Source organism: Peromyscus eremicus, chromosome X, assembly GCF_949786415.1.
Source record: "Peromyscus eremicus chromosome X, PerEre_H2_v1, whole genome shotgun sequence".
Taxonomy (NCBI): domain Eukaryota; kingdom Metazoa; phylum Chordata; class Mammalia; order Rodentia; family Cricetidae; genus Peromyscus; species Peromyscus eremicus.
In genome coordinates, this window is record NC_081439.1 from 77,746,832 (window position 1) to 77,772,519 (window position 25,688).

A 25,688-nucleotide genomic window follows, 5' to 3' on the forward strand; every position below is an offset into this window, starting at 1 on the left:
CATCCTTGTTTGCTTAAGTATGTTCTGTGATGTTTGCCTAACAATGAAGTCACTTATTGTACATTTCTATAAACATATCATCATCATGAAGTGATGTGTGGCTATACTTAAATGGTGAGATCTAGAATTTATACTGACTGTATGCTATTGTAAGACTTTGAAATACCCTTTGAATCCTGAAGTTTATTGAATTGTTAGTTTTGTTATATTTTAACATTTTACTCACTAAGTAATGGTGGCTATATGTGACATTGCTACTGTTATTTTTTATTTTAATTTAATCATCTTTAAAATAATATTCATTACCTAACCTTTTCAAAGTCTGTAAAGGAAGATAATTTCACTGACTCATTTGTCATATTTGAACACTGTTATACTGAGCCAGATGTGAAAGGGGGATCTTAGCATCCATATTTAAAGACAAATAGATAACCCTTCCCCCAGCCAAGCCTTCATTTGTAATTCCTACAATTTTCTTCATTTTGTAATGGATATATTATTTGAATGTTGAACTTCGTAATTTTTTTGACAATTTATATTTGATAAACAATGAGAATCATTCAATTCATTCAGTTGTTGTCTTGTTTGATCTAGGAATTTCTCTTATCTGACTGTTTTTTTTTTGTTTGTTTGTTTCCTTTTGGTTTCAATAGAACATTCAAATAAAAACTTTGGCAGATGATGTGGTAAGGTGGTGTGAGTAGCATGTTATTGCATTGCTTATGCATGTTACATTTTCATTTAAAAAAAGTGGACATTAAAGCATGGATATATGCAACATATAAAGTAACTAAATATTTAAAAAATAGAACAGAATAGGATAATTACCAATAGAGTAATTTCTCCTTTTTCACATATTAACATAAACAACTGTATCTAGGCATAAAGGTGCATATCTGTAATTCTAGCACTCCAGAGGCTAAAAGAGGATTATTGCAAGTTGGAGGTACATAGGGAGTTCTAGGTTAGCCAGGGCTACCCCATGCCTCACTCTTCCTCAAAAACAGAAGCAACTTACATAAACAGTTGGGTTAGATCCCAGCTAAATTACATATTTTTATCATCCTAATATATACCAAAACAGTATTTTAAAGTTTGGTGCATAAATGTGGACCCTGGAAAACATGAACATTTTCTATTTTGATAACCAAATAAATTGTGAATACATTAAATAATAATATTAGAAAAATTATTTACAAATCAAAAAAAATTAAGTTCATTATCTTATTCAGATTTGTGCTGTTGAATTTCAAAACTTACAGGTTTTCAAGCTCAGACTGCAGTAGTAATTCTTATTAAAATTTATAACCTAATATTTAAATGCGCTCTTTATACTTAAACTTTCTTGTATAGTATTTTAAGCAGTTTCATTTTTTTTTTCTGCAAGAAGTTACCGATCTACAAAAGATGTAAAACAATGTTCCTGCTCTAAGGAGATGAAAGTAGACAGACAGCTTGAGTTCATCTTCTTACCAAAATACAACTGAAATAAAAAAGCATTTTTTCTTTTTTGCACTAAAATGAAGGACATAGACATATTAAATCTATATGTTAGTAATGCCGATACTCAGAACAAAAGCCTGGACTGTATAAATATTTTTAATTGATATGAAGTGAATGGAGAAGAGATATGTTAATTTAATGGCCAGTTGCATATTTAAATGCTTTCATGTCCACCATATCTTTAAGTAAAAATTGAACCAGTTTATTTGGGATTACTAAAATTATTTTTCTTGAGTTGTGTGAAGATACTACCTATCTAAACCAACTTAGCTGCCCTCAAAGAGTTAAAACAAAATTTAATAATACAGTTCAAATAATTTTAAAGAAATAATTATAATGTGAAAGCCAAGACTGGAACCAGGGACTCATGTGTTTAAGTGAGTTACCTGTTCTGTGAATTGAGGGAGTTGGTTTAGATGCTATTTCATTTTTCTTCCCAGCTCTAAAATATTGTGGTTTCTATAATCTCTCTGTAAGCAACCATATACTCAAATAATTTTTGTAATCCTAACTAAGCTGCTTAAGACTGCTTTCTTCAAAGTACATGTTATGGTTTAAAAAAACATTATTTCAATCAGTAAAATAAAGCACATGTTCTCTTAGAGTGTCAACAAAGTTTTACATAAAAACTGTAGTAATGTTTGTAATGTTTTTGTATTCTTAAGGTTATTTAAAAGGACTGTGGTAACATGGCAGTGCACATTCACTGTCCTCATAGCTAACATGCCTGCTTGCTTAATGTGACCTGGTGATATTGCATGTGCTTTCTAACAGACACCAGAATAAAACTGAGTTGCCTTCAGTTTTATGAATGTTACTAATGTTTGATGTCAAATATTTGGTAGCTTTCAAATCAAATGGCCTGTTGATATACAGCCAAAGTCCTTGACTCCCTTGGTATGAAAAGAGCAAGCTAATTGTTAGAGATTGTATATGGTATCAGTGGTTTAAAGGAAATACCCATAAAGTAGTGAGTTCATTAGAATAATATATGGATGAGAAAGATATTTGTTTACATTTCCAGCAAATGGAATGAGTGCTTTAGCTTTTTTTTTCCCACTTTCTATTAGTGCCAAATATTTGGGAAGGAAAAAGTTGAGGAATATAGTAATAACAGTAAGTAATAGCATCGACACACAGCAAGTGTATTTGGCTTTCACAATTAACCTATAGTGTAAAGAGGAAACAGTGACAGAAAATAATTTCCCGATGACTGATTCTGATATACTGATTTTTCAGCTTGGATTTGAACTCACTGTATCTGTCTTCAGACTCCATGCTATTCAGTTTATTCAACTGCTACACTGACAGTTATTCATATATACTTGTTACAATTTTTGCAGTATGCAGAAGAAAAACATTACCCTAAATTTCCCTTTGAGTTTGCAATCAGTATCTCTGTTTTCTTTCTCTCTTTCCATAGCATGAAGTTGGCACCAAAGACCCATTCTCCCAGAAACAGCCACAAGATTTTGATCAAAAGTGTCTCTTCCTTTGCAAAACAGAAATGACAAATGACTAAGTTTTACTTTTGAGGCACGTTTTTTTCACTCCCAGACTTCTGAAGCTTAATAACCACTTCAAGGTTGCAAAATAGTCCAATCTCTAACTGGAGCTTGCTGCTTACAATAACGTTTTTGTCAAGAGACTATAATAATATATATTATACTAAGTGCCATTTTGATGCTTCCATTCTTCATGTTTCTGGCTCCTGATCTTTTTCTTAGGGCTTTTTATTTTTTCTCTGCAGCGTGACCGAATTACAAGTTTCAGAAAATCTACCGTCAAAAAAGAAAAACCTCTTATTCAACATCCTATTGATTCTCAAGCCGCGATGACTGAGTTTCCAGCAGCTCAGCCATTATATGATGAACGATCTCTGAATTTGTCTGAAAAGGAAGTTCTGGACCTCTTTGAGAAAATGATGGTGAGTTCAACCTCTAATTTCATTGTCATTTTAAACTATGTCTAGCATAGCACTGCATTTTAAATAGGGATGTTTGTGATGGACTGTTTATGTCATATAAAGGACAACATCAACCCTTGTTGACAAAACAGAAGCATTTCCAAGAATATCTGGATTTGTTTATTTATTTGTTTGCTAGAATGCCTATCTGTTCTAGTCAGAGTGCCTAAAATCAGCGACAGATTTATTGCTCTTCGTCTTTTAGTATTTTGTAGTTTGTGGTACACCAAATCAATTTTTCAATTAACTAATTTGTGTGCTTGCTGGTCCAAAGCGAAGTGCACCCAAGTCTACAAGGCCTGTTGATTATATGAAATACAGTTGGGAAGACAGAGTGTAAAATAAACAACAAAATAGTAATTGGAAGTAAGGAATTAATTCTTTCTGTTTTCTTATATTATCAGCAGTCATACAATTTACATTTTGTGGAGTATTTATATTTCTTTTTGTGTGGCCTAAATTATTTCTAAAATAATAAACATAATACTTGGATTATTCAACACTTTATGTCTGGAAAGGGGATAAATGAAGTATTGGGCCATCTCACATTGGTTAGCTTGACCAGATAGATCTCTTTTAGAGATATCAAAACATGATTTGTTAATTTAACATTCTCTTCTTACACATCAACATACATTTTATATAAAGAATGCAGTAACATTTGTCTCATCCCTTCCTTTGTCAAACAAGCCCTATTCCATCTTTAATTATTAATATTTCTCAGTCACTCAATTGTTCCTGTTTCCTATTCCTTTGTCCTGACTTAATTGCCTGAAACAATGACAATAACAATAAACCCAGAAACATTCTTTGAGATTATTTTGTTAATAACACTTTGTCTTTTTCAGTCTTTTCTCTTTCACTCAAAACTTAAGTTTATAGCTTTAAGTTGCTGATCAGTTTAGCTAGTACTTTTGCAGCATTGATAGTGTCTTCTGGGTTCAGTGCCCTTGCCATATTCAGGTTTTTTAAAGTTCAGCAGTATGGGTTTATGTTCTACTCCATCCATTTTTCTCATTTAACTCTTAGTTGCTGGTCAAATCCTATTGGTTCAGCTCCTGTAACAACTGTTGGATCTATGTCCTTTCTCATCTACTGGCTGCCTTTCCTCATTGCTTAGACAGTCCTTCTTGTAGTTATTTCTTGTAGCTACTAAGATTGCTTCCTAACTGTTCTTCTGCCCATTTTCCAGGCTTTGCTTCTTATCCAGTATACCTCTCGTAATTCTGAGACAGATTCCTTTTCCAAAGCACATGGGCCTTTATGTCTTTAGACAGTCATTTTAAATGACCCCACTGTTCTTACACCTGTGGCCTTAGGTGACTATTTCACATGTTTGCTGCTGAAATATTAAAACTCTTCCTGTATTTTTCTGTTGATGACTTTGTTGCCTAATTTATGGAATAAAATGAAAGGATCAGAAGGGAATATTCATGGGTCTCTACTACCACATGTACCTTGCTTTTAGACTCTGCACTAACTAAACTGTTTTGCTTGTTATATCTGTGTATATAAATAGTTCCCGTTCTTTTTTTACCTACTTAGACCTTGGTCCCCCCATTTTATTCAGTGTAAAGCTATTGTATTGCCTGGTGTCATTGTGCATGCCTGTAATATCAATGCTCTGGAGGCTGAGGGAGGAGGATTGTAGTTAAGAAGCTAGCTACATAGAGGCATCCTATCTCAATCCATCTCAAAAACTGTCATATTTCTACTACTTTTCTCTAAGTTGCACACATGCCTTTTATAGGCTTGAAACCCTGTGCAATAGTGATTCCCATTAATTTACAACTTGTAGGTACCATATAAACTATAACATTGCATAATTATGTTTTATGATTTCATGTTAATTCTAATGTTTACTAGAATGTTATCTTTTAAACAAATCTTTAAATGTATGATATTTTGTAGAAGAATTTGTTGGATTCATTAATGTTGTTTAAGCAAATGTATAAGTTAGTACTACATTTTTCCCTAATGGAATTGTTTTTTTTTTCCATAGGGCTTTTGAGGAGGATATTAAACAAATATGTTTTATAGGAAATATAATTTTGTTTTATTATTTAATTTGTTGCATATCATATATATCATTGTCACCTACATAAAAATATTATATACTTGTATATTGACAACAAAATGTGTTTATATCCAGTAGTGTGACTACTGCATTATGTTATTTACTATTTGATGATGACTATATTATTTTCTATAATGACAATGCTAATTTAGATTCCCATCAGCAACACAATGAGTCCTCTTGTTTCCATATCCTTGCCTATAGGTGTTATCTTTTGTCTTTTTTAGCATGGCCATTCAAATAGGTATGAGATGAGTTATCACATTGTAGGATTAGTTTGTCTTATAAAAAGAGAAATAAACTAGGCACAGAAAAACAAATATTGATGATCTCACTGTTGTACAGAATCTAAAGAAGTTGATGTCATAGAGTTAGAGAGTAGAGTGGTGGTTATAGTAGAGTTCTAATTTGCTTTTCTCTTGCGGTGAAAAACATCATGGCCAAAGCAACATGGGGAGGTAAAGGTTTGATTTAGTGTCTACTTCTAGGTAACAGTCAATCACTGAGGGAAGTCAGGATAGGAAGCTGGAGGCTAGAACCAAGGAGGAATATTGTTAACTGGCTTACTCCAAGACTCATGCTTAGCTAGTTTTCTTCTTCTTTCTTGTTGTTGTTGTTGTTGTTTTTTTTTTTTTTCCGAGACAGGGTTTCTCTGAGCTAGTTTTCTTAAATAGTGAAGGACTACATGCTCTGGGATGGCAATGCCCACAGTGGGCTGGGTCCTCTCATATCAGTTATTAGTCAAGACAATTCCTCATTGACATGGTTGCTAGTCTGAGTCAGTTATTCTATTTAGATTCCCCATTTCCAGGAGACTCTGTATTTTGACAAGATGACAATAAAAACTAGCTTTAACACAGGAGTTGAAGTTGTTGGGAGAAAAGTAGTGAGATGATAGCCAAAGGATTATAAGTGTTTGCTTAGGTATTGGGGATAAGTTACAGAGATCTATTGTACAAAGTAATGACTATAATTAATAATACATTGTTTTGAAAATGTTAAGGTTTAATAAAAAGTGTTCTTAGCACACAATTATTTGAAATAGTATATATTAATGGGCTACATTTAGTTACTGAACAATGTGTGTTGTACATGGTAAATACAGCTTTTATCAATTGAAAAACTTATAAGTGTCAAATAAATGTAAGCGAATATATTCAGTGAGTACATATCTTCATAGTGAATATATACTATAAACATTTGTAGTATGTTTTTCCTTTATCATGTAAACCTTGATCATTGTTCAGTTGCCAACATAATCATTGAGAATAGAAAAACAGAAACAGTGATATGTGTGAATATCCTGGAGGAGATGGGAATGGGGGGCGGGCTGGGGGGAAGGTGAGGGGGGCGGGAGGGGGGAGAACAAGGGAATCTGTGGCTGATATGTAGAACTGAATTGTATTGCAAAATAAAAATTAAAAAAAAATAAATAAACACACTATTTAAAATAATAAAATTTATCAGGAATAGCCTTTGTGAGAAACATGGTTTGGTTTAAAGTTAACAACTAAGATAAATGGGAAACTTTTAAAGGATTATATCTATTGAGAGAAGTTTCCTTGTACTGTGTATGTATGCTGTTTTTAGTTTGACCAATATTGCCTTACAATGAATGTGTTATTTTCAGAATCAGCATTGTTTCTATTTACTATATGTTCATGGCCCAGGCATGAAACGACAAAACACTATTTTTTGTATTATTTTGATGTACTTTGCATCTTTGGCATAATTTAATGATGGCATACTTATATGTAATAAGTGCTTAATTATCAGTTTTGTATTCCACCTGTTAGAATTCTCACAGGTCATCCTAAAGCTTTTAATCTTGTTCTTTTCCTTTTCCCCTTCATTAATTTACACAGAAGAATTGCCTCTGGACACCAGGTGCCCTACTTTAACCAAAGCATATTATGTTCCCTTGACTGCTATTAAGGGATCTTTTTTTCTCACTCAGCATCAGGTTTTTAGAAGTTGGTTAGCTTGGCCGAGGACCTTTGAGTGATCTTAGCATAAGTAAGTTTAATTAGCAGTTAAGTTCCCATAAAATACATTATTGGTAAACTAGGCCTTCACATCTAAAAAAAGTCATGGAATAGTTGTCAGAAATGATTAGAGTCTAAGAAATTGTTCATACAGCCCAGTTTCCACCAGTTACGTTTAAATTTCCTACATCCTTACCCCACATTTTTAGACTATGCTCTACATTTTATTTTACTGTGAAGAATTGTATGGGAAACATGTAAAGGAGTAGCACTCAGTAACAGATGTCAAAAGTAATCTGGATCTGGATCAGTTTAATTTTTGTTTTGCAGTTATTAGTGTGAAAAGTTCATAAGGGAAAGGGAGACAGACATTGAAGGAGGAGATATTAAAGAACTAGGTTTACAATTTCATGTAGTGGGACAAGTTCAGTACCCACTGCTTCTTTTCTAGGTCTGCATATGGAAATGCCTTGAAATACTACCTTTTTTAAAAAGGGCATTTTTCATATTTGTTATGAGTACATTTTTAGCAATTATTAGCTGTTATGTGCTATGTACTAGATAGTATGCTATGGGCTGCAGGTTTAGAAATAAATACAGCACCTCCCCTTAACCCTCAGAGAGCAGAGTTTAGGCAGGAAGACAGGTAAGCATGGCTTCCCTAGTTCTAGGATAGCTGTGGATCAGCTGCTTTAGTGGGGATATAGTCCTTTAAGCCTCTCATGGGGGCTCAGGAAAGAAGTAGATGAAGTTGGAAAGAAAATGTGAAAAGCCAGTGTCCACTTCTGAATTATCAGTCTTTAGTTTTCTGGCATCAGTGCATTCTTAGAGTTTGAGGAATTCATCAAAGTTCAAGGGTTCCAATATCCTAGGCACTATTTTAAGTTCTGGAAAAAGAGAGAGCAGCGAATACCTCAAAGAAAATCCTGACGATCAAGGAGTGATAGGGTGACATATCAAAACATAAGGTGGCATTGTGAAAAGAAGGAATAGCAAAAAAGCAAGTTTCAAGTCCTGGTAAACTTGCTTTGACAGCTCTCGCCAGAATGTTAGATGCTCTTTTGTTTCAGAGGACATAAACATATCAAAGATACTGTTCCCCACAGGAGGACTTCACTTTGTATGGTCTGTAAGCTAACAATGTTGCTTTGTGTTTTATATTTTTATTTTATTACAGTTGTGTGTGCATGTGCATGCATGCCTGCGTGTGTGTGTGTGTGTGTGTGTGTGTGTGTGTGTGTGTGTGTGTGTCTGTGTCTGTCCCTGTGTGTATGATGTGTGAATTCAGGTAGGAATACACACATGCTGCAGTGTGTATGTGGAGGTAAAATGACAACTTGCAAAGGTTGATTTTCTCCTTCCACCTACTATGGGTTCCCCAGGGCCCAACTCAGGTCACCAGACTTGTATGGCTAGTGCCTTTCCCTTCAAGGCCACTTCACTTGCCTCATGCTTTATATTTTAAATGGTTAAAGAGAAAATTGTTCAAAAACACATGGAAATTACATGAATTTCATTGTCTACAAAGGATATTTTGTTGAATGCAGCTGTGTCTTTATTTTTTTAAATTCTTATTTTGTGTCTCCTCTGTACTGTAGCAAAAAAGTAATTCTAATTTAGGCTATCCTGGCCTATATAGAGAATTCAAGGCTAATCTGGGATACACAGGCCCTGTCTCAAAAACTTAAACCAAACCAAACCAAACTGAAACAAAATAACAAACCCAGAAAAGAATAAAAAGAAAGACTATTTAGTGAGCAAAGCCTAGAACACTTACTACCTTGCACTGACATATTACAAAAAAGCTTTGTAACCTTAGGACTGATGCAGTGGTTTAAACTTTTTGGTTTTTCTTCCTCACTTGGGAAATAGTATATATAAAAATAAATTTGTGTGTATGAATTCATTTGTGAGTATATATGTATATATATTTCTGCAAGTAACCTCAACATGTCTGATATTAAACTATGAGTATATATACATGTGCTAGTGTTATGTTCCTTATAAGATGAAGGTGTAGTCAAGATTGAGAAAACCTTAAATGAATGAGATTTCCCAATGAATTTCTTTCTTCAGACAAAAGCCTTTGCTTTTATGATTGTTTTTATTGGGTGCCGACAGTGAGCCCATGCTTTTTATGTCTTGCTTTAAAACAGGCAACAATTAGACTACTTTTCTCTAAAGTTCATTTTATCTTGGTATTTGGCTATATCAAGTCATAGTCAAAGCCAAAAGCTGACAAAGAAGCCCAAGTTCAGGGCTGAAGAGATGGCTCAGTGCTTAAGAGCACAGGGTGCTCTTCCTGAGGTTTTGGTTTTAAATCCTAGCACATACTTGATAGTTTACAACCATCTGTAACTCCCATCTCAGGGAACCTCACATCCTCATCTGATGTCTGAAGCCACCAGGCAAACGTGGTACACGGACATATACTACACATCAAAACACTCACATGCATAAAATACATAAAACAAAAAGCAAGTTCAAATGGAACAAGTAAGTAGTTAGCAAAAACTTAATCAGGGCATTGATTTTTATCAATCCAGTCCATTAGTCAAGCTTCACCAGGACAAGTAAATTCCAGTCTCCTTTGACGACACCCAGCTGTGCAATGAGTAGGTATATTAATGGGTCCAAGTGCGTTTTAATGAAGGAATCTTTAATGCTATTAGAGACATAGACTCTTTCAATTTTCTCTTCTATGTAATTCATATATAGATCCCCATCCTCACGGCTGTCTACTCCAGACAGTATCTAGCCCTGAGAAGAAAGAATTAACAGTGATTTCAGCAGAAGACTGATATAGAAGTTGGGTCAGCCAATATGTGTCATTCCACATGAAGTTCTTTGAAAAGCAGTTACTTTCTTTTTTTCGGTTGTTTTTCTTCTTTCTTTCTTTCTTTTTTTATGTTTTTTTTAATTTTATAATTTAATTTAATTTTACATATCAACCACGGATTCCCCTGTCCTCCCCCTCCCTCCCCCCCCCTTACCCCCAGCTCACCCCCCATTCCCATCTCCTCCAGGGCAAAGACTCCCCTGGGGATTCAGCTCAACCTGGTAGATTCAGTCCAGGCAGGTCCAGTCCCCTCCTCCCAGGCTGAGCAAAGTGTCCCTGCATAAGCCCCAGGTTTCAAACAGCCAGCTCATGCACTATGGACAGGTCCCGGTCCCACTGCCTGGGTGCCTCCCAAACAGTCCAAGCTAATCAACTTTCTAATTAGACTCTATCGTGAATTCTAATTGATCTTAATAATAATCGGGATAAATACTGGAAGATCAGAGAGGTAAAGGAGCCAGCCTCTAGAGAGACTTCTTACCTCTATGGAGTCCTCAGACCAAAGGGGGACTCCTGTCTCCTCCAGCCTTATATTACTGTCTCCACATTCCTAGTGCTGGGATTAAAAGTGTGGGCCTCTACCATCTGACTCTGTTTCTCTATTAGACTGGATCAATCTCATGTAGCCCAGGGTACCCTTGAACTTAAATTAAAAGAGAAATGCCTAAATTATGCTTTAAAATACTTTATGTTGCAATAACCTGAGATGTGTTTATAGGGAGAAAATATATTCTTTCTTTTTAAAATGTATTTTCAAGTATTCATACAAGTACAGATTATATGATTAGCTTTTTTGCCCTCTTCATATTCTCCTAGCTTCCCTTTTATTAATCCTCCCAACTTAAATTAGTCCTTTTTTCCCCCAAGACAGCTTCACATCTGTTTTTATGTAATACACATACATGATTTTACATATTTATATAAAATCTCAGAACCACGAGTGAGGGGAAACATACATTGGTCATTCTGATACTAGCTTACATTGTTTAGTATGGTTAGTGAGAAAATATTTTTATGTCTGCTTCCTACCTCATTTCACAATTATGTAAATATTTTACTGTATTTTTTTTTATGCATTTTTGAGATAGTTTCACTCTATAGCCGAGACTAGTTGGGAACTCATCAGGTACCCGAGGCTGGCCTTGACTTGTGATCCTCCTTCTGCAGCTTCTAGAGTGCAAGATTTATAGGTGTGAGATGTCACTCTAGCTGGCTTGATTTTTTTTATTTTATTGTCTTTTTATTTTTTTTTTAAATAAAAGCTGACCTCTTTATTTGTGTAGCACCCTGTGCACTTTGGATTAAAATACTTCCTGCAATGACTGTTGGAGTTTTCCACATGTAAGTGTGTTCAGGAATTCTTCCTACTTGTGTTTTTTTCTGAAAGCATCATATTAACTACAGCTTTTATTTTGGCAATATGTTTTCCCTGTGAAATTGTTCTCTTAGTGACCCCAAGAAAAGTGGTGTATATGTGTGTGTGTATTGAAACAACTATAAGCTAGTTTACAAAACAGCTATATAGTGAACCATCCCACACTTGAGTTACTTTCCTAATACCTACATTAGTATGTTTTGTTTGTTTGTTTTGACAGTGATTTCTGTCTTCTGAAAGTATTTGATGACAAGGAAGGCATTTTATTTTTTTAGTTTTGCATTTATTATTTCAGCTGCTTTTACCAAATGTTTCCAAGCTGCTGTGAGGCCTTTTGTTTCTTGCTATTAAAGAAAATTCAAAAGAGGTGCATAAACATGTTCCATTAAATTATTACACTATCACTAAGGTACAGGATTTAGATCATGTGATTCTAATTATTGCTGAGAAAATTGAAGATGCTTCCTTCATGCTCTGGCTGCTAGGATTTCAATGGCCTGTTAATTTGAGGTGGATTTTTACTACCCTTGCCTAATATTTTAAAGTATAATATGCACATAAAGTGAGGGTCATCATCATGATTGATATGTAACTATTTCAAATGATTACTTTAATCATTTCTGTCTTATGGAGACAGCTCATTAGAGTTAGATTTTTGTTATTTTTACTATGTGATAATGGATAAAAGACTCAGAATTACGAATAAGAGATGTAGCAGTCACCTATCTTCTTATTCCCTTGTGCTTGCATTATTGATATTATCCTATTATCTTCAATCTCTTGTCTTTATAGCAATCACTTAGAGTTGTGTTTCCATTTTCTCAGGGCTTATTTGGTTGAAAGTAGATAAAATAATCAGTAAATATACTTAACATTAACTGTAGTGTGTTGTAGTATGCTGAACATGAATAAATATGCATTGTGAATATCTCACTGCTCCTTTAAGCCACCTCATGTACCATTCAAACCTATGGATCCAAAGAGGAATCTAGTGTATATTCTCTGTTAAGTACTAGTAAATCTTTTCTTTAATTTTTTTGAATGACTGCCATTTTTCAACCGTAGTTGATCCTTTATGTAATCTTTCTACTCTAGAAACATTGCTTGAAGATTGTACTCACAATTAACAATTTAGCCGTGAAAATACTAGTTTTTTTTTTTTATGTAATACATGATCTCGGGTGGAGGCCTCTAACAGGACCTTGAAAAAAGAAATAGATAAGGAAGTTGTGTATCAAACTTATTAATATTCCCTTAATATTATGCTTTTGCCTCTGCCTTTAGCCTCATTCTATATTCAGATGTACTATCTTTCCACTTTACCCATTTGACTTTGTTTTTCTACCCGAGCTCTTATATGTTATGTGGCTACAGTGTATATAGTTTAATAGAGCTACACAAATCTTTTGAAAACTTAAGGCAGTTGATAAATGCCAGGTTAACTGGCCACCTGTTAAATTACATAAAAAACTCTGATATTTTCATTTGATTTTAAGAAGCAAATATTTTATTCTTTTTTTGTTCAAAGAAGCTAGAGTTATGGAATAAAAATAAAGTTTTGGGTATAGGCATGTATACCTGAGAGATTGAAGCAGAAGGATTAGGAGTTCTAGGCTAGCCTGAGCTACACAGCAAAATCCTGTATCGATAAAACAGAATACAACCAAGCTCAAACTTACCTACCACTCAAACAACCTTGGAAATTATTTGTTTAAATAATATTATAAAATTCTACTAATTTTAAAACACAAAGCATTAAAAATAATTATACTCATTGTTGATACTAGTGTAATTTAGGTACTAGGGTGCCATTAATTAATTTTCTATAAAGATCCATATCTCTCTAGCCTAAGATTTGGAGGTAGAGGAAAGAGAGAAAACCAGAGAGGAATGAGAAAGAATGAATGAAAGATGAAATGAAGTAATATTCAGCTGATATAACTTTTAACCTTCTCATCTGACTGTACTTTTATATAGTTTCTTCTTCATCACTTTAGTGTTACATGTTTGGGGTTACAGGTGTAGGCCAGTGTTATAGAATGTGCTGCATATGTATGAAGTTCAAGCCCCATCACCAAAATAAATAAATAATCAAATAAACAAACAAATAAATGAAATAAAAGCAAAACAATAAAAATTCAAACAATATTTGATGAAATAAAGGAATGTGTCTAGAGAGAGATAACTGTATGAGATGTGAAAACAGAAAAGAGATATTTACAAATATGGTATAATTGAAAACTATTCTAAGTGATCAGTTAAGTAGACTTCAACATCATTTTTAACACTGTATTCCTCATATATTGTGGATACATTAAACAAACATGAAATATGCTTAAAACTTGCTTTGTGTTTTGACTATCAAAGAACTCTGTGTTCAGAAGTAGTTTCATATTCAATTATGCTGTTTAGAGTTAATATTGAGTTACGAGTATTGCTCTATTTAGTTTTATTATTGCATTATAAAGCTGGAGTTAATGATTTGGAGGTATCAGCTGCATAATTAGTAGTATGTTTTTTATTTATATAAGAATCAAATGAGTCATTATAGACTCTTCTGTTCATATGAATGCTACCCATTCCTAACAAATGTAGGCAGCCATTTCATAAGTGAAAAAAATGCTGATGATTCTGAGGCAACTTACAATATTTAAAGAAAAGTTCTCAAATATCACACAGGCTCAAAAAAAATTCAGTAAGTGCTTACTTCCAGGATCTTGGCTGTGATTGCAGAGATAAGTACGTTCCTGCCTTCAATTACATTAGAGTTTTATGGTGATAGTTCGATGACAAGTGTTAATTATAAATAAAATTAGTATGGAAGAACAGGATGAAGGTTCCCATTTCAAAATGGGGCGTTGTAAGAACTGGCCAGATGTGGATTAAGTAGGGAGCAGCAGCTCACAGAGGGAGAAGTGGCAGAGGGAGCAGCATCATATGAAAAATTGTGGGAAGTATGAAATTATATAGTACGCGTAACAGTCACTGCCAACCTAGTATAAAGGGTTAAGCAAAAAAAAAAAGGTCGCAAAATGAGGGTGGGCAATTGATAGCATTAGAGGGAGATATCATTCTCTGGGTAATGGTTAATGTACACCAGGCTTGATATGTATGATCATACTCAATCTTGACAACATTCTCTGAGGTGTATAATCTTATATTCCTCTTATCTCTTGCCTGTTTTCTGACAACGCCGTTCTTCTTTGATTGCAGTAGTATGTGCCATTAAAAATCAAATGGAGGTACTAATGTAGAAATATCACTGGAAGGAGAGATGGCACTACTATCCTTTCAGGCTATGTTGGGAAGTTTACAAATCCATAATATGCTGACAATTGCACAGTTGATTGCACTTGGGTGGTGTAGATTCATTGTAAGTATTTTATATCAGACAGGAATTTCATCAGAATGTTTTGAGGCAGTACAGAAATAGTCCAACATGTGTGGAGAGAACATAGGAATTTTGATGAAAACAAGTACAATATGAGGCTATGGAATGATGTGCTTAGCCAGTGACACCATAAAATCCAAGGTCGGATGAATAGATGTATGTTATTTCAAGATGAAGGAGAAGCCTCAGAATATTTTAGAGTGGTAGAGATAGAGTCTAAGTGATGTCACCTGAACATAAATTGAAGCTGGTATGTATATTTTAGCCTGAAAAAAATGCAGACTTCAAGAAACATTTGCATGCTTCTTAAATTAATTTCCTTTGATCCAGCTATCATTTCTTTAGTTTGACAGTTAACAGTATTCACTTGAAATGCTTCATTATCTCACATTTTTTGATAGTAAGAATACCTGTTCTATATTTTTAAAAGTTGATTAAGTATTAAGAAATATTAGTTTGTTCTTCAACCAAGAGGGTTGCAGCAATAGACTCTGGCAATATAGGAATTGCTTGTAGAGCCACATAGTGAAATATAGTCTGATTAAGGAGCTGTTGCCACTCCAGAACCAATTGGTCTGTCTAAGTAAAAAATGTGTGGCTGCTGCCATCAGCTCCTTATCTACGTCATCTCTGTTGCCACCCACACCAGCAAGATGGATGGCCTGTTCATGGCCTATTTCTTCACATAGTTTATTTCTGAGTCTATACCTTTTATAAATGCATTTCATTGGTGAAGACTAAGCCACATGTCTGTACTGAAATTATATATAAGAGAAGTAGACAAATGCATTTTATATGGAGTCATTTTTTAAAGAGAAATTGACAATGTGAAGATGCATTAAAATGTAGAAGGCATGTCTAAATGTTATTGGGCAGCCAAAAATGACAGATGACCACTGGGAATCTTTTAACTGGTCTTCTGGCTGTTAGATTTTTTCTCATCCTTTTTAACTCAAATCCAGGCTGAATCTTTGCTGACCTTACCATCTGTTCTATGTTTTCAAAGGATCTTATACATGCCTCCATTATAATTACTTGTACCTATTAGATCATGAATAGTTATGTTTGTTTAGTCAACAAACATATATAACATTTACTAGGGATCAGGAATTGCTTCATAAATAGTAGTATTTAATTTGAGTGTAAAAGCAGTTTCTCAGCTTTTCAGTGTTAATAGCCAAGAAGAGTTCGTTGTGTGTAGTATATGCCTAATAAATAATGATTCCAATTTTAAAAGTAAAGAAGATGTAGAAAATCACTGCCTTTTGACTGTAATATAGTTTTTAAAATATTTCTGTATATATTTCATATCCAGCTTTATAAGGAAAACATTAACAAAAATTAAATTGCACACAAATGGGGAGGTAATGAGTCAGTTGTCTGCTAGCTACAATAGTAGTAGGAGGGGGATATTTTATAAGAGTAAATTGTTTGTAGGAACAGTGTAGGGAGAAGAAGTGACAGAGGGGGAATAACATGATCAAAGTGTATTATATGCATGTGTGATGTTTCATAATGAAGCACTTGTGTGGTTGATACAAGGTAATTCAAAACATAGTTTTTGTTGTCCTACACACACAGACATAGACACACACAGTCAGCTAGATTTCCTTTTTTTTTCTTTTTCATATATAGCAACTTTCTTCGAACTTTTCTTTGGTGATTATGTCTCCTGTTAAATTTGTCTATCACATTTGGTTTCTTGAGTGTCAGTGGTCCTTGGGAAGCATGGACCAAAGAGTAATTTGTGTGTGTGTGTGTGTGTGTGTGTGTGTGTGTGTGTGTGTGTGTGTCTGTACTATTGAGATAAATGAATGGCTTTGCTAGGAGTGTATAATGCATATCTATAGTTTTTAAATATTTTTTCTTGTCACTGCTTAGCTAGGTAGAAATATAGATCATGAATACATGTGAAATATACACAAAGTTATGGTATCTCAAGTGTTAAATAATAGTGAACTATCCAAAAACTATTTGATGTTAGATATTAATTGCATTAATCACTTTTGAAGCACTTAAGCAATAATTTATCCATCCTCACAGCAAATGTTCTTTCTAACAGGAGGATATGAACCTTAATGAAGAAAAGAAGGCTCCTTTACGAAACAAGGATTTTGCCACCAAGCGTGAGATGGTTGTTCAGTATATTTCTGCCACTGCAAAATCTGTAAGTAGGGACACTTCCCAGGCACCAACAGAATCAGCTTAGCTGTTTCCTTAAAAGTTAACAAACCTCATCTCTTTAAACTCTTGCTTCAGTGCACTCATATTAGCAATTAAGGAACCGATATATGTACACTTTTTATATATTTTGCATATACATCTCAGTACTGAACTGTTCATTAGACATGAGAGATCCATTATTATAAATAAGAGATCAATATGGAAATCTCTTGACAGAATTCAGTGAATTTGAGGGCAGAGGTTTTATGCAGTCACTAAAAATTGGCAGTGTTTTGCTGGTATTCCACCTACTATACAGATTGCAACATAAAATTTTCAGGTTTTGAGGGAGAAAATGCCAACAGCACAGCCACCTTTAATTAAGTTTACATTGAAGCGTGTAATTTTTAGGAACGTTTTTCTTATTTTGCTTTGTCGTTTTGAGTGCAAATTGTGGAAGCTTCCTCATAATTGGTGTGGTAAAGCTCACCTTAATATAAAGGAAAGCACACACCAGGAACTTTAATCAAATCTGTATGAATTTCAAAACCTAAACATATGTTTCATTGAAAGAATTTATTGTCAACAAGAACACTTTACTGCTTTAATAGAATTGATTTTTTTTTCTTGATACCCTTCAAAGGCTCTTTGAAAAGTAGCCTTCAGATTTTGAATTTTTTTGTAGAAAAAAATGTATTTTTGATAAGACAAAATATATCTCTTGTATTTCTGAAAAGAATTTTACATATCCAGATTTCATAAGATCACTATGCATATTTGTATATACATGTGTGTTCATACATACACATACATAATTTATATGTAGGTATGTGAATCTATTATATATCTGTATTTGTACACTTGTATTTAAAACAAAATATTTTCAATTTAAATCATTGACCACTGAAGAAAATGTCCTTCACTGTAAAAGTATATTCTAACATTATTTGGCTATGTCATTCATACTTTTTAGTACACTGCTTCTAGTAGCAACTACTGGATTTTGTAATTGTATTGATTCTATATTGTACTTTAGGCAAGCTAAATCTGAATGCTCAACTATTTAAATATAATGCATTGCAGCTCTGCCAGAGCAGAGCAACAACATGTTTTTTAATTTGGTTCTGGTATCCAAGGGCAGAAATATGTTTCAAGTGATAAGTGAAATTTGCCATGAGCATCGTTTTCAATAGAATTAGGTGATGCATAGGGTTTTTACTTTGAAATTCTGATGAATCTCTTCTCATTTTTGCACTCAAGTTATTGTTCCCAGTAAAATGCTTTAGGAAATGCAGGGCAAATATTCAGTGTTGTTTTTATAATGCTTAAAGGCAAGCATACTAGCAAATCTATATAACTAGATCTGAGTACAAAGTAGAGATAATATATGACTAATCATGTGGTGTTTTAATGATGGAATTTGTTAGTGTCTTTGGCTCATTTGTTGGTGGTGTTTGGGTAAGTGGGACTGACTATAATGAAGATTATATGACGTTCTCATTCCTTGACCTTTGGATAATTACTTACTATCTATGCACAGCATATTTTAATTTATGTTCATACGGTGTTCTCTTCAACCTGCCAAAGAAATGTACACCTTTAATTCTTATGCTCATTTTTGTATTGAAATGAAAAACAGTTGGCTGAGGCTCCAGCTTAGAATGAAGTGCACCTGCATAACCTATTAAGGCTCTGGATTCTATCTAGAACTGGAGAGAGAATGGGAGGAGGAGATACAGAAAGGTGGAGGAAGGGAAGAGGCTAGATAGGAGCTTATTTTAACTGCTTTATTCAAATGATAGAAATGAGTATTTTTTATAAGACATGAAATTTTCCATTTTAAGTAGCCACAAAATTAGTCCTACTGACTGGATGGCCCTTATTTTTCTCATTCAGCATACTTGTTAGCTCTTCTACTTTCACAAGAGTTCCAAGATTTATTTTTTTGCTATTATTTTTCATGGGCCAAATATTTTGATGGATGAGAGCCTGTTGACAAGCAATGTTTTGAAGCTTTCTCACCTTGGAGAGACATTAATTAGTACTGTTTTCTATCATTAAAACTATGAAAATTGTTTATGTATTTTTTCCTTTCAAAGATAAGAGGGATGTCATTCAATGAATAGCAACATTCAATATGAAACAATGCTTTTACCTGTTCATCATTATAACAGTCAATTTTGCACCAATTATCACTGAATGTGTGGCTCTTGGCTTGTATGGAGCTTAGGTTCCTGCCCTGCTGTCTAGCTTTCATTAGGTGTTAAATATGCTTTGCCTGCCTTGTATATTTTTACTCTTTTTCATTATATTCATATACTCATTAAAGATGTTTCCTCATTCAATGCAGATATGATGAAACCTATCATGTTATAAAAAAGGCTTTGTAGGTAATCAAAGATCTCATCTAAAAGGAGAACCAGTGTTAAAGTGCAAAAATGTTCCATAGTTGCATGTAAAATATAGGACTATAGTTAAATTTTAATGTAAAGTTTTGTTTTCTCTTTAACTAACTACATTGTTCTTTTATGTGGAATTTTAACAGTGAAAAAGTGAGCTCAGTGAGGAATAGCCATGTTCCTGGGAAAGGCCATTAAAAAATAATGAAGAAACATACAGACAAGTGTCAGAACCTGTTTCTAGAACAAAACGTTTGGTGTTGCATCATTAATTTTATTACAGTTAGTATTGGATAAGAGGGTATGAAGGAATCCACAAGTTGATGTTGTAAAACTATTGTTTGCTCATCCCCACACACTTCAAGTCAAGTCCTATAATAGAGACTTGTGTGTACAAAAGTAATAGTAGATTGAGTAACTCAGTGTTGAATGAACTTTAAATAGGTATGTGGAGAACCTAATGTGTTTTTATTACTCTTGGAGCCAAATGCTTGTTATTGTAGGAGGTGCGGTTCTAGTCCTGACCTGAGGGAGTTGGCCTGTATGAATACTTTAGTTACAAATAACAAAGAAGATTGTATAGTTTCAAAGTGCCATTGCAGAACTGGAAAACAAGCTGTTGGTATTGTTAAAGCTGCCATACTGATCCATAATCCAGAAAGAGGCACACTGCGCTAGTGATTGAGAGAAGATATTGCATACACCTAACAGTATATGTGGACATTCATGAGGAAACATTATTCACCAGAGCCCTAACATTAGTGAACTGCATATCATTGTTCTTATGACAATGTGAAGAAAGCAGTTTGCTTCTAAATGTACATACAACCTTTGAAATTGAGATTTTAGAACTCAGATTATACTTTTGACAACATGTGAGGCATTGAGAGGTATAATTGTTCCTCCAAACCCCTTCAATAGTACATAATCCAAAATAGTTAGATCAATTATATCTACAGATTTATAGACTTAACCAGTAAAACAAGTAGTTGAAAGTTGTAGTATACATGTCAATATGCATGTATTTATTATGGCTTTGTTGTTGCCATTATCAAATAATTTTTCCTCAGTTCCTTTTCATCTATGGGTTGGATAATGTGAAACAGTGGAGCCTAGATATGACCAAAGTATTTTCTCCTTGCTTCTCTTCACTAATCAATCTAATATATTTCTGCATGTGCTTTAGCTAAATGAAATAATTTTGTAATCTGAATGAATCATTAAAACAGGCCTTCAGTGGGCCACATTTTAGTTGTTTTACTGACTATGAACCTGCTTAATTGTTAACACAAGCTCTCATTCTTTCTTCTTGGTCTCATGTCTGTACTAAAGAAACAAGGGACAAATATAACCTCTGTCTTCTTTGGTGGGAGGAAATAATTTAGGTCAATAGCATATCTTTCATTTCAGAGGACTGTTAGTGGCACCAAAGAAGCTTTTATTCATCTAAATAATCACTGCTTGTAAACAGTGTGTTGAATGAATTTTTAAGGAACTTGCTTCTCTATTTGGAGACTCGTGGATTCCTCTGAAATCATTTGCTTGGAAGCCACCATTATCATTTTATATCTTTTAATATCTTACTCAGCTGAGGATACTTGGCTTTCAATTAAATTTGATGTTTGTTTTAAAATCACTAGCTGAAAAATACAACACATATTAATAATAAGTGTTGTCACATGAATAGTTTTGAATGGTGAATTAGCTCTTTTTGGTCCACTGCTTGATATTCAAGTGTGGTAATCTGATAACAGTGGTCTGACTTACATTTTGATTTTGGCATAAGATTATGTTTATGTTAAGAGGTTCCTCTTGTTTTCCTAAACACAGTCCTGCCTGTCAGAAATCGTCTCATCTCTTGAAATTTCTGAACTGTTTCCTCCATATTAATATGTGCATTTTTTATAGATAAAGTGCATTATTTGTCCTCACATCATATAGAAAACACTGATTTCATACTTGGAACAGTAGGATGACCTAGAAAAGAACAATAATGACAAATTTGTCCTGTAATTTAAAAGTATAAGTTAAAATGACATTGTGCATTTAAAATTTATAACAATATTAAATATTCAGCTTTCAACTAAAGTTCATTTCTGAACTTAATGCATGACTTTAAATGCAACATTTGTATTTTAAGATAACTTATTCTGACCTTAACACTATATTTGCCATAGCTAGGAAAGAAAACAAGAGCAGTATTTAGAATATATATATATATATATATATATATATATATATATATATATATATACTGATAATTTCTTTGAGGGAATAGGGAAAATATCTGAGTTTATATTACAGTTACATTTTATATTTAGATTGTAATGCATGAAAAACCCATTAGAGCCGGGCGGTGGTGGTGCATGCCTTTAATCCCAGCACTTGGGAGGCAGAGCCAGGCGGATCTTTGTGAGTTCGAGGTCAGCATGGACTACCAACTGAGTCCCAGGAAAGGCGCAAAGCTACACAGAGAAACCCTGTCTCGAAAAACCAAAAAAAAAAAAGAAAAAAAAAAAAAGAAGAAAAACCCATTAGCGTACAGAATTTAAAAAATTCCAAATCATCATGATCGTTTCTCCCTTTGTGTAACTATACATTTTGAAATGGCACACATTAATATTGGTATTTTGTTTTCACCTCAAGATCTAAAGCATTAAATGTGTTACTAGAGTAGGCCAGTGACTAATTTACTAAACACTTAACTTCTGTCAAAGCTTCTGATTACTAATATTATTGCTGTTTGTTTTTTTTCACACCATAACCATTCTTCGTTGACCACTGCATGCAGATAGTTGGAAGTAAAGTTACGGTAAGTACAAAAGATGTGTTTTACCCTTAGTATTAAATTTGTGTTTCAGAAATTTGTGAGTTTTGCATGCAATAATTAATGTTTGTTTTTTTTTGTTTCCTGTGTATTTTTCCAAAGTGTTAAGGTGAATATTGAGATCAAGTGACTAAAATTTAGCTAGGTTAAGTACTTTCTTATAGTTTTAGAATATGTTTTAGAACTAGAATATGCCTGTGTTTTCTTGGAGTTTTTTCTTCTTCTGTTTTTTTCCTTGGAGAATCATATGTCTGCCATTGTAGATAACTTGGGTGAAACTGTGTGCTGTATGTCAGTTTCTCAGGATCAGTGTGTGTGTGTGTGTGTGTGTGTGTGTGTGTGTGTGTGTGTGTGTGTGTATTCCTAAAGTCTTGGTCTTCTGTTTACACAGATTTTTATCATAATGTCTTACTTTGATTTTGGTGTCATTGATGTGTGTGTGTGTCTGTGCACGTGCATGCATATCAACCCATGCTATGCAGTTTGGAGGCCTGAAGACCTGGTTTTGTTGTATGGTATATATTGGCTCTGACCTTTGGTGAGTAATTTTTCCCTGGACATCAGATATTAAGTAGATAAGTTAAAATTATCAGCTTATGTTTTAATGTTCATGTGGTGCTACCATTTAAAGATTTTATACTTACGGTATTGCAGTTTCTAATATACCTATGTAACAAGCTGGACATTACCTGCATTGCATTTCAGAGCTATTTGTAATTACTTTGTCTCTTCAGTATATATCATTTATATGGAAAACAGAGTATGAAGCATCTTTTAAATCACAGAAAACTTATGTATTTAGCATAGTGGATGTGTTTAATATTAACTTTGCCTTTCAAAATTCCTTACTTTTTCCCTTTTTTTCTCCCTCTACATGGGAGATGTTACATGTGGTTACCAGGAACATGTTACTGTCCTCTGTAAGAGCTTCAAAAGGCTCCCAATTTCCCTTTGTAATCTCATCTCTACTTCCTTAAAATGTTGTATTTATGTGTGTGTGTGTGTGTGTGTGTGTGTGTGTGTGTGTGTGTGTGTGTGCGTGTGCCATGGCACATGTATAGAGGTCAGAGGACAACTCCCACAGTCAGTTTTCTCCTTCCACCATCTGGATTTAACTCAGGTTGTCAGACCACTGAGCCATCTCTCTGATCTTATGCCTGCTTTTAAAAACGTCAACTTTAGCTGTGTTCCTGTCTTTATTCTGACAGGAACTCTTAATAGTTCCTAAAGACATTTTTCTTGAATCCTTCTAAATCACGCATATACTAACTTTTAACTAGAACACTCTTTCCTTCTTTGGTGGCCCAGAAAGTACCTAAGTATCCATCTTGATTAACTTTCATGTTGCAGGAAGAAGCTGTCCCATGTAAGTCCTTCCATCTCCCTAGCACTATGTTTTTAACATTTTAGAATAAAGCTCTCACTTGTCTTCTTTTGCCACTCAACAAAACTGTCTTTGTAGCTTGCATTGACCTACGAAGAGAGTAAACTATAGGAATCCCTTCTACAGGAAATGAAGGTTTAATTTAAAGTTGGGGTAGGAGGGATGCATTATGGATATTTTGTCCTTATTTTACTTTTTGTTTTTGCAGCTACAGAGAGATATAAACATACAGTATATAAAATCACCCCAGTTAAAAGACAGCTTCAAAGGACTTATGTGTCATGGGCTCATTAATTTTCAAAAGATGGGAGGACTGTTTTTGCTGGTAAAATAGGCAGGTAGAAATTTCATAGAGGTGCTATAGACAGTAGAATTCTCAAATAATAGATTTAACTATTGTAGTTACTTAGGTTTTAACATTAGTTTAAAAATGAGTGCTGGAAGAGCCAGAATGGAATTGGAAAGATGGAATATACAATGAAGTAGGTCTGCATGGCCTTTTCACGTTTGTTTCTCCAACACTGATTGCAAGCCAAAATAATAACATTTGAGGCCCTGCTGCTGATTTTCTTTTTACTATCGCTGTTGTTTTCATTTTTCATATTTATAAAGTTTCCTTTAAAAAGCAAACCTGAAAGCTGTGTGTTATTGGGACATAGCTACAGCTTCATCCCCAGGTCATACTGATTCTGGCTTTGTGAATAGTCTGCCTATACTCACTCTGCAGCTTTTGCATGAAGCGATTCTTAATTGTGATCCCCAAACCACCTCCCATTTCCACCTCATAACTTACCTGAATTCCTGCAGCTTTCTTTTACACATGTTGTTCCTTTCTATTTGGTAGTTCCTATTACTTAATATATTTCCTAAGGATTTTTTAAAAATGACATTCCTATTTTATTTTATAGAAATTTACGTATTTGAACAGTAGTCTCTATCATTGTTTGTGTTAGTTTTTCTGTATCCACAGGACACATTCTATATTTTGTAGAAGTCATATATTCATAACCAAGAGGGTTGAGTTTCAGACTGTGTTGCATAGGGCCTGTAAGATCTTGAGTAATTTGCAGACCATATATGAGCCTCAGACTTCCCATTGTGAAATGAAAATACTAAGTTCAGAATAGGTTTCAGTGGACTATTTATACTTAATATATTCAAAATATAAATAAACACTTCAATCATATGTCCAGTTTATCCTTTTATTAACTATAATATTTATGTAAGCATGATTTGAAAAATGTAAAGCCTAGCAATTACATTGTAAACTGAAATTAAGACCATGAAGTATCTTTTTTTTCTAAGTATAGTATGCTGTTTGTAGGTTTAAAAGTAGAAATGCAATTATTTCTGGATCAAGAATGGTGGGAAGGCTGGGCAAGTGGTGCACACCTGTAATCCCAGCACTCGGGAGGCAGAGGCAGGCAGATCTCTGTGACTTTCATGACACTCTGATATACAGAGTGATTTTCAGGACATCCAGGACTGTTATATAGTGAAACCCTGTCTCAGAAAACAAAACTAAAAAAATGGTGTGAAGGATTTTGTTTAATGTTGGAAGAAGGCGTTGCCTCTTTATTGGAAGCCATGTGTTATTTGGTGTGGGTTATTGCTGGGCTTTGAGAAGAAAGTAAACAACAGCATCAATATCAACAAAAATAGAAACCTCCTATATGGTCTCAAGTTAATACTGACACGTTTATTTTAAAGAGTCACTAAAAGAGTTGAAGATTTTCTATAGATTCTGTCTATAAAGTGATAAAATGTCTTCCATTACCT

At 34.0% G+C, this 25,688-nt stretch overlaps 1 protein-coding gene across 2 annotated transcripts in view; it reads left to right on the forward strand.

The window, feature by feature from the left end:
* Diaph2 (diaphanous related formin 2) overlaps positions 1 to 25,688 on the forward strand; it is a 752,478-nt gene that overhangs the window by 51,966 nt on the left and 674,824 nt on the right. The window contains exons 2-5 of one of the 2 annotated variants that reach the window (XM_059251575.1): positions 654 to 686; positions 3,254 to 3,430; positions 17,199 to 17,303; positions 22,490 to 22,510. In XM_059251575.1, coding sequence (XP_059107558.1) covers positions 654 to 686; positions 3,254 to 3,430; positions 17,199 to 17,303; positions 22,490 to 22,510 — 336 coding nt within the window. The remainder of the gene's footprint in view (positions 1 to 653; positions 687 to 3,253; positions 3,431 to 17,198; positions 17,304 to 22,489; positions 22,511 to 25,688) is intronic. The other variant, XM_059251574.1, reaches the window with a different exon arrangement.